Consider the following 10,619-nt stretch of genomic DNA (forward strand, 5'->3'; position numbering starts at 1 on the left):
AATCAAATTTTCATAGGACCATAGTTAACCATTGTTTTGACCTCTAAAATTAAGTTTTCTTGGGACCATCATTAACCATCATTTTAATTAAACATTACATCATTCACTCAATCCATCAACTTACTCATTCCATTATACAATAAAACTCCAAATTGAATTCCATTTTAATTGAATTTTTTTATTGTATTATGCTTTCAGATTGGTCTGTATATGCTTACATGTTATGCCTTCAAATTTATTAGGTTGAATTGTGCCTTCATATTTGACATCTAGGTCTGGTACGGTCCACAACATCGTGTCATATTTGACTTAAGCTCATATTTTTATTACGATACCACGCTCATGCCTCTTGAACTCATGCCAAACTTGGCTGTGTCAAAAGACCCGACCCACATTTACAACTTTAGCGATGAATATGTTCGTTAGCTTTATGTTGTGTCCAAGGATGGTGGACTTTTCAATTTATGAAAAACCAAAATAATATTTTTCACTAAAACTTTTCAATTTATGTAAACTTTAATTTTTCAAGCAATACTTGTTGCTTTGTTTATCGCATAACAGTTTTAACTCCAATTTCAAGGTATCTGCCCATGTTAAAACATGACTCATCTCTCGATTCAGTAGAGAACTGAACCCCTGCCACTCCTACGTACACTTACACAACCAACCACTTGAGAGCTAGCCCCAAGTGTCAAAACATGACTCATCTATAAATCATTGAATTAAAAAAAAAACATATAATTAAGCCAAAAGTATTCCTTCCATCACTGTAAAGGCTTTTCCTCCCAAAACCACTCTCTGGTCATGTTCATCCAAATGAATATTCAACACCCCTCCTCTTGGTGATGCCTGAGTAGGATAATCAACAATAGCACGATATGATCAAATGTTGGAGATCAAGAGAAGTAGAGTTAGCCAACTGTCAACACAGAGTATAAAACAAATACCTGATATGCAACAAAATCACACTTTCCCAGTTCTTTACTCCAATATGATGCCAAGGAACAATATGCACTCCCCGTAACAGGATCCTGGAGCCATGGAAAACAAAAAAGCTAACTTAGTTCTGGACAATTATGGGAAAATCGAACCAAATTGCCTTTTAATTCCGGTTTTGATTCTAGCTAGTAGAAGGTTGAGACATTAAGTAGGGAAACCAAGGCCCAACTTCAAATCGCATGGAGTTGGCCAGCCTGATTTATGAAATAGGTGTATGACAACCGATGATCAAATGATTAATAAAATAGACTCAAGCACTATTATCTAAAGATTATCAGTAGCTTAAAGAAACACCGTGATGCTTGTAGACAAAAAAAAGCTAGCTCATTATTACCTCATTGATTCCATTCTGTGGGAAGAAGCACCTACTGTAGAAATCGAATTCAGACTCAGGAGGAGCTATCCCTGTCACTATCATCCCATTTCCAGGAAATTTTCCTATGGCATCAAAGTTTGGCTGAAGATCTGTAACAGCTTTTGCAGATGGGACCACAACCTTGAAGAAATTAACAAACCTGACTTAGAAAATTTACACACACATATGAAGTTCAAACAAGAGGTGAACATAATATAAAGATTAAACATGTCCAGAATACGTAGGTATTACAATGAGACAATCCAAAGTAGTTGTTCTTCTTATATTAATAACTGAAGCACCACCCAACGCCTTAGATATCATTGAAACCTCGACAGAATTGAATTCGGCATTTGGATCGCTAGGAAAGTTCAATTCGATAAAGAAGCCTTTGCGTGCTTCATCATCAGATGCCTTGTTATTTTGAGCAACTTTCTTAGCGGTTAGAATTCCAGACAAGGTGACAAACTCAATAACATCAGAATCTATTTTTCCAGATGAAAATAGCGTATGTGCAGCTGCTAATGTCGCGTGTCCACAAAGAACAACCTGCACAAAAGAATGCAAGGGCATTGATCTTTGAAGCTTCAGTGACACTTATATATAGGGGAAATGCTGGTACAAGCCAATAGTTCAAAGAAAACTATGTAATCCTCTTTATAGATTTTAACTTGCAAAATCAACACCAAAGTATCAATATCTACTTCCATGAAAGATGCAAATGGAAACCATGATGACTTAATTAGCTTTGAGTTGAGCCACAACACAAGCAAAGATAACTAAAGAAATAAGCAATTGATCTTACTTGAATTCAAGACAGAACAAGGTAGTACATACCTATATATATTGAAAATTAAAACAACGAACTGGGTATTAGTACATATACTCGTATAAAGTTATAGTCAGAAACAAATAACAAGCATTAAAATCAATGTTATGGGTTTTCAAAACAACTAAGTTTTCGCCAAAAAGCAAAACCCAAGAAACAAAATTGTAAAATATGTATTTCTATTTTGTAATTTTGTAAAGTATGTGAAAGTGTAACTAAAAGAAAGGCTGAAAACAAAGTGTTTTGCAGTTGAATTGAGGGAATGACAGACAGACCTCAACGACTGGAGTGAACCATCTAAGACGGAACCTTGGAGTTGAAGACCCATCAGATTCCGACTCAGAGAGCAGCCGAGTCAGGTAACAAGTCTCGGATATATTAAACTCCGCTGCCACCGATTGCAACCACTGGTCGTCTCTGTCCTCCTCTAGCAAGCAAACGGCTGCTGGGTTTCCCTTAAAGGGTGAGTCCGTGAACGCATCCACCTGTTTGACATCAAATCAGTACACAAACATAGATATATATACATATATAGATATTATATGGAGTTCTGAGAGTACCACAGTGTAGTTGACGGGTTTCATCGCCATTAGATTTTGGAGACTAAGGCAAATGAACAAGTATATAGAGATTGAGTTAGAGTGAGTGGTAGTGATTGACTTTGCGTTGTGTGAGTACGAGAAGAGTCCAGTCCCAGCAGTTTATTTAATCAGGGCAGTATGACTTTGTCTTTCTCTTCTTTCCGTTTTAGATTTGCTTTTCTGCGTCCTTCGTTCGTTTTTTTTCTGCGTCGTCGTTCGTTCTTATATTACTTATTAGAAGCGTTTATACTGTTTGGGTGCTCAGTGTAACCTCTGTATTAACAAATATAATTTTGAACTCTATATTTTGTTAAATAGTTAAAAATAATCAATAAATTTAATCTCAGTCGTAATATTGTTCTCAACTTAAAAATGTATGATTTTTAACATGCATCATTTATCAGGCTATATTTGAAACTATTTCAACTAAACTGAGATTTAGAAATTATTGACAAAATACACAATTCAAAAATGTATTTTTTAAAACAAAAGACCATCATAAAATTAAACAAAAATACATAACCTATATTAGAATGAGAACTCTTCATCCAGTTTACAAGGTTCAACTCTTATCTCATAAATTTGTCTTATCTTTTCAAATGTATATATTTTATTATTGATAGTTTATTTTTCGTTTTTCGTGAAAAAAACGCCTATATTATACAAAACAAAAGAGTACATTTTATTAGGTTTTAAAAGCAGGTCTATATTTCGTTTAGGTTCACAGAAAAGAAAAGTAAAAAAGTCAATTATAATCAATATCTTTTAGACGAGGGAGTTTCTTGATAGCCAAGAATGACAAAATGAATTTTTTTTTAAGAATTAACAAGTAACAAGCTACCTACCTTTGGAATAAAAAGAAGGCACATTATGATTTAGAATATTTTGTTTTATTGAAATACAAACTTAGTATTATATGTTATCAATAATGCTGATTTGATACCTCTAATTTGAAATTGTATATACTTAGTATCCTGAATTTAAATTTAATAAGTAAAATTTTATCAATGTACAAAACTGTTCTCAATTGTATGTAATTAAGTAATTAAATTTGAATTTAAAACTTATATAATTGATGACAATTTAATCATATTGATAAAAATTTATCGACTAAATTTGGGCCTAAGGTACCAAGTATGTATGATTTCAAATTCCAGATTATCAAATAAGTATTATTGAAAACATAGGGTTCAAAGTTTAAATTTCGACAAAACACAATGTATCAAATAAGAATTTACCCATAAAAATATATAAGAGGAGTAGAAATTCTCAGCATCATACTTTTATTTCAAACTAAGTTGCTCTGGTAGAAAAGAAACTAATTAAATACAACGACACCTTATTTTACTTGATATGGCTATTATTTAATTGGTATATTAAATTATTTTATATATATCTCTTCTATATAAAAAAAAAGTGTAGATAGAGAAATTTTTTTATTTTACGTATTTGTTTTGTTAATTTTAATAGAATATTAAAGAATATTTAATGAAATATACTTTTAAAATTAATTAAAAATAGATATTTATTAATTATATTAATATAAATTTAAATTCAAATATTATAAATATTATTATTATAATAATATAAATTTAAATGTTATAAAATAAGATTACGATAATAATATATAATCTTAATTTTTTTTAAGAATTATATTATTATGAATTTAAATATTATAAAATATAAGATTATGAATCTTAATTTTTTAAGAATTGTATTAATATAAATTTAAATATTATAAAATATTATTATAATAATAATATTTAATACAAAACTATATATTTAATATACATAATAATATAAATTTAAATTTTATAAAAATTATAATTTATGTTTAAACATATTATTATATTATATATATTTAAAAAATCATAAATAATATTTTAGTTTAATTTTTCATCTAATATGCTTATGTTATTTTTTATATATAATATTATTTATTTATTTGAAATTTATATTACAATGATACAAATTAATAAATTCAATAAACAAAATTAAGCAAAATACGAAAAAAAAATAATTAACAAATTCTATAAATAAAATTAAGTAAACATTGCAAGTTGCTTGGAATCCACATGTGAAGCATTAAAACATTTTATCAAAAACAAAAACATAATTAATTGTACATTAAGGAAAGAAATGAATAAGAATTGAAATTATCTGTCATTGAGCCTACATTTCGAATTAACCTTCTTTGTTGACGAAAGAGGCACTATAACTGGCACTACAAATACAATACAATACAACAGCACATATCTATCCCTAAATTAAAACTTTTAAATCTAAACCTAAATGTCAATAAACCAAGTTTATTGGTGATAAACTGGGCAGCTTAATACATTATTTTACATAAATTATGTGCATCCACATCTTTATTCAAAGTACACTGGAATAGGAATGAATTACCAAACACCTTCCTTGGACATTCTTAGAAAATGTGAAAGATGAATGCTTGGGATTTCAACATGGCCCTTTTTCTTCTTTGTTATCCTGGTTGTCTTTGAAGACTCTGCATCTTCCGACTGTTTCACCGTCACCGAGTCCAAATTATAGAACTATTAACAGCAAATTTACAGCTATTAGATATGAAGACAATACTTCGACCTTTAATGTAATGCTTCTTTAGGTGATTCTGCTCTGTTTTATCTTCTAAGTGGCTCAAAATATCATATAAGACCGTTACCCTTCAAAACAATAATCACAAGTGGAAACTTGAATCTGTTGTATTGAAGATCTTTACTTATAATTTTTTTTTCTTTCTAATTGTACTAATTTGGTAGGAAGCTGTTTTTGAAGCTAGTTACACAATAGAACACGGGATAGATTTTCCAAAGATCAAAAGGAAAATAAGGAGAAAATTAACCTCACAAACACCATGCAGCAACAACCTATGGAAAGGGTCTTGGGCCTGAAGGGTGAGGACATCCTCCTCTCCACTATCTGCAATGTAAGCCCGTATGCACTCCTGGAAAAAAATTAAAATAAAAGGAAGCATTCTCAGTGGCCTGAAACAAAGGATGATCCACTGATAAAACCCAGAGGATGCACAAGATGGTTAAGATGAATATGGGATGATAAAAAGAAGAGAGAGAGAGAGATATTTTTCGACACAGTTATACCTCATAGCCCTCAATTAGTTCCCAAAGGGAGCTACGCCGAAGTGCATCTCTGGTACGACAATCAATTCTATGCCAAGCATTTAATACAGCCATCTTATCAGGATCAACTTCACCTTTGCTCTTTGCAGGAGAATCCTTTAGGGAATCAATAAAATTAGCCTGCCAAAATAAGAGTGCAGGCGTGTAACCATGACCGCCAAACAAATTGAGTTAAGTCACATAACCATGTAACTTCTGAATGTAGAAAAAGCATAACTGGAAATTCAAAAAATGAACATATAATGGCGAAAAATCATAACCTCAACTTATTAGTTGCATTCTAATGATATTAAAAGCACTCTATGCAAATTAAATCATAATGGCTAAAGGATCACTGTTCTGGTTCTTTATGGCCATATAAATTTCATATGTAGTTTATGTTTATATTAATAAATGCAAATTACCAAATGGATGAACCTTGAGAAAGTTAATTTTAGATTTAATGAATATGACGTACCTCTCTGTCCATATCTATATTCCTAAATTTGTCCCACTCTACTGCATTAGTCATGGAAAATGGTGACTCTGGTACATCATTACCTGTAAGGGAAGATACAAAACTTAAGTAGACAAAAACATATATCTACTGCCAAAAATACTGCAGTAATTGGACAATAAACGAGGATAATGTAACAGGCGCTAATTAATTCTAATCACAATCAACTTCCAGTTAATATTTCATTTTTACTGCTCTCTATTTCCATTTTTCTTCATTCTATTGGCATCGTTGTATGATTATTAAAAACAAAGGGGTACCTTTAGTTTGCATCTGTATAATATTCAACATTTGGAAACTAAAATGGAGTTAACAACCGTTGTTGAAAATCATAAACATATATACGGTGTTTGTTTATGTATTGATTTACCCCAAGGTGGTGGAGAAAACAGGCCTCTGATTTCTTCTGCATTCAAACGTGGAACAAGTTCCATCAAAAGGCGGTCATTTAACCACCTACGAGACCTTCGGTTGCTAACCTGCAAAAAAGACCAAAAGAAAAAATATGTACTGTAAAATATAATAATAATTACTTCATGTATGATTCAACCATTCAATCTGAAAAGGACATAATTGAAGAACAAATGAAAGCATTGAATAAGTGATTAAAGAACTGTAAGTACCACTTATAAACAACCTAAATTCATAATTTTCAAATGGGATTTCTCTGTCGAAGGCCAAAAAAGGTTCTAGTACTATAGTTAGCAACTTCTTCCTTAAATATATAAATGTACCCTTTAAAGCATTTCAGCTAACAAAACACTCAATCACTATGAAGACAAAACTACCAGATTCAGTTTCAAATTGTCATTTTATTTATAAGATTTATTAGAAAATACCTTTCCAGCCAAGTTCTCAAGAAACTCTATCTTCTTCTCAATTGACATTCCACGGGATTTTGCATTTTCTCCTGTCAATAACACCAGTAAGAGAAAAGGCCAGAAAGCCAAAGTTCATTCATTTTTTTTCTGGGATTTTCTAATAGGGGCATCAACGTTATGAAATTTAACAAAATTAAAGATAAAAAAAACATATTAATTAAAGCCAAAAATCAAAGCTTTCAACTTTTACGCATTAATTTTCTCAATTATTGAGCTGTAAACAATCAAGAGATAGCAAAGCACCTCTTGTGGGGTCAATAATAGGAGGGGAAAGAAGAAATTCTTCTTCTCTCTGAAGAACATCGAGGGTCGCCATGATTGAGAGGATAACAGTAGATCTGCTACTTCTGGCCTTGAATCTTCGTCTCCTCCTTTGTTTATGTTCGACGAAAGTCCTGTAAGAAGAAAAGAAACACCCAATTCCCAAACACCACCTTAACACAACACAACACAAGCCGAGCGAATATCCTCTTGTGCTATGCTAAATTAAAACTCCAATTTTCTAGACAAAAGAAATATATAAAAATAAAAATAAAATTTTATGATATTACTTTGTGCTACGTAATGCCGTGATAAGCACTCAGCATGGAAATTGTGCCACGTGTCCTGTATGTATTTTTTTTTTGGAAATTGTCCAATACTAGATAATACTAAGGCCAACTCTAAAGAGACTGCAAAACACTAATTTGGTATTGATGCTACGCCATATATTACTCCAATAAACTCTAAATGGTACTGCAAAATGGTGGAGATAAATAGTGCCACGACATTATTGATGTGGCACTATTCACCACGACAAAAATTTTCTTTTTGGTTTTCGTGTTTTATATTAATATATTTTTTTATCAGAAAGAAAACTTTATTGATCAAACAACCAAAGAACAACAAAATGGCAAGAACAAAAAAACCCCCAACAAATTACAAGCAACAAACAAACTCTAGCATTTGCCTCTCTTTAGAAGATAACTTCCTAGAATTAATATTAAGCACTCTAGTTTTTACAGAGAACCGAATCAATCTATCAATTTTAAGAATAGTAAAACAGCTATTATCAAAGCAACAAAGGTTCCGATTTAACCAAATGAAATAAGTTGTGGTAGCTAGAGCCGCGACCACAACTTGGAACACCCAACCGCTCCTTCTACCAGCCATCCACACAAGCCAATCCTCAAATTTCTCAGGACAATAATGGAGCAAGTCTCTAGTAAGAAGATGATTATTAACAGCTTGCCATAAAATAAATCTATGTTTTAGGAGTTGAAAGTTTGCACCAAACGATTCTCTCATAATAAATTCTCTTACAAGGAAGAAGCTGAGTGTAAAGAATGCCCAAATGAAGCTCACCATTCACCACAGCAGCCTCCAAAATATTGCTAGATAAAGAGCTACAAAACTTGATTAGTTTCTGCCAATACCAACTAAAGTCTTGCTTTAACATATGGTCCCAAAGGCTGTCCCCTTTTAAGTAGATGCAGTTCACCCATTTAACCCAAAGCTGGTCTTGCTTAGAAGTAATAGCCCACCCTTAGCAAGCATAATCTTATTCCAAGCTGGCCCCTCTCTAAAACCCAACCCACCAAATGATTTCGGACGACATACTTGCTCCCAAGAAGTAAGATGAAATTCCTACTTCGAGTACCCTTCTCTCCCCAAAGGAAAATTCTACAAAGCCGATCAATATCTCTAACAACACTCTGAGGCAGCAAGAAAATACTCATCCAATAGTTATGAATCCCCAACAAGACTAAGTGAACCAGCTGGACCCGACCAACATACGAAAGATGGCGACTAGCCCATACATTTAGCCTCAGCCTTATCTTCTTGAGAATAATATCACAATCGGTGGCCTTCAATTTGGTAGGTCTCAAAGGAACACCAAGATATTTCAGCAGAAATGACCCCTCAACCAGCTTTGAACACTCCAGGATATTGGCTTTTTCGACAGCTGAAATCCCCCCAAAATAAATGTGAGATTTAGTTTTGTTAATAGCCAAGCCCGAAGAAGAGCTAAACTCAGTAAATTCCCCTTGTAAAATTTTCACAGAGTTAGTATTACCTTTGCAAAAAAGTATAAGGTCATCAGCAAAACAAAGGCTAACTAGATTCAGGGATTTACACATAGGATGAAATCTGAAAGATTTATCCTTGGAAGCTTTAAGCAACAGCCGAGTGAGATACTCCATCACAATAACAAAGAGTAAAGGAGAGATGGGATTTCCTTGTCTAAGCCCTTTTCCTCCCTTAAAATGCCCTTGAATTCTACCATTCATCACCAAAGAATAGGAGGTACCCCTCAAGCACACCATAATCCATCTTATGAATCTACTAGGAAAACAAAGAGCATTTAATAAATTCTCCAAGAAATTCCAGTCAATAGTATCATATGCTTTACTCAGATCAATCTTCATTGCACACCGAGGAGAACTGTTTTTCCTATTGTACCCCTTAATCAAGTCTTGAAATATAAGTACATTGTAAGCAAGAGATCTATGCTTTATAAAAGCACCTTGATTAAGATTTATCAGGGAAGGGAGAACTATAGCAAGCCGGCCATAGAGCATTTTAGATATGCATTTATATATAGTATTGCAACAAGTTATAGGTCTGAAGTCAGAAGCATTAGTCTGATGTTCCACCTTAGGTGTTGACTGTGATTTTAGCCAACGACGTGAGAACGTCAAATACGACAAGCCTTCAAGAGAATGTAAATGACAGCAGACAGTTTATGAACAAAAAGTAAATAACACAAGAGATTTTTATAGTGGTTCAGCCCCGATTGTCGGTAATAGCCTAATCCACTTAGAGTTATGATTTATAGATCTGTACTCAAGATCAGATGGACTGAGCCAACTGAGTTTCTTCAGTCCAGATTGTGAAAATACAAGAGTTCTCTCAAATATCAGCACTTTCTCTCTCTAGAATACACAAACCCAATTTTCTCTCTCTAGAAAGAAGAAGCAGCAGAAGACCCTCTCTCATCCCATAGGCTCTCTATTTATAGGCCTGGGATCTTCAACTGATATCCCCTTACGATAGGGATATTTTATTATTCATCTTATATTTATATTACAATAAATGTTTAAAATACAACTGATTCCTCAATTTGAGTGAGAAATGAGAGATTCCCGGGTGCCTAGACCAATTCTTGTTAGAGTCGTTCCGGGGATTTTGACATAGTCTCACATGCATGTTGATTACTCCTTCAAGCTTTCCTTGGACCAAAGGTGGTATATGCATGGCTCTCCTCGGACCAAAGGTCATGCAAGCTTGGCTCCTCACCTTGGGTAGGTCTGAGGCAATTCTCTTGTTTCTCACCTCGG

General features: G+C 33.0%; 1 protein-coding gene across 3 annotated transcripts; it reads right to left on the minus strand.

Annotated features, from left to right (window-relative positions):
• Nucleotides 1-478: 478 nt before the first annotated feature.
• On the minus strand, nucleotides 479-7,794 carry LOC133792150 (uncharacterized). 3 transcript variants are annotated; one of them, XM_062230078.1, is made up of 11 exons: nucleotides 7,543-7,794; nucleotides 7,258-7,328; nucleotides 6,789-6,897; nucleotides 6,380-6,462; nucleotides 5,884-6,042; nucleotides 5,628-5,729; nucleotides 2,459-2,668; nucleotides 1,607-1,903; nucleotides 1,334-1,495; nucleotides 948-1,031; nucleotides 479-849 (listed from the first exon to the last, which is right to left on the minus strand). In XM_062230078.1, the coding sequence occupies exons 1-11, from the start codon at nucleotides 7,613-7,615 to the stop codon at nucleotides 742-744; spliced, it is 1,458 nt and encodes a 485-aa protein (XP_062086062.1). In that variant the 5' UTR covers nucleotides 7,616-7,794; the 3' UTR covers nucleotides 479-741. The 3 variants fall into 3 exon arrangements, with proteins under 3 accessions (XP_062086062.1, XP_062086053.1, XP_062086058.1); XM_062230074.1 differs by lacking the exons at nucleotides 479-849; nucleotides 948-1,031; nucleotides 1,334-1,495; nucleotides 1,607-1,903; nucleotides 2,459-2,668 and adding an exon at nucleotides 4,843-5,319 and having other exon boundaries at nucleotides 7,543-7,787; XM_062230069.1 differs by lacking the exons at nucleotides 5,628-5,729; nucleotides 5,884-6,042; nucleotides 6,380-6,462; ... (1 more) ...; nucleotides 7,258-7,328; nucleotides 7,543-7,794 and adding an exon at nucleotides 2,744-3,008.
• Nucleotides 7,795-10,619: the final 2,825 nt, after the last annotated feature.

Source organism: Humulus lupulus, chromosome 1 (assembly GCF_963169125.1).
Source record: "Humulus lupulus chromosome 1, drHumLupu1.1, whole genome shotgun sequence".
NCBI classification, from domain to species: Eukaryota; Viridiplantae; Streptophyta; class Magnoliopsida; order Rosales; family Cannabaceae; genus Humulus; species Humulus lupulus.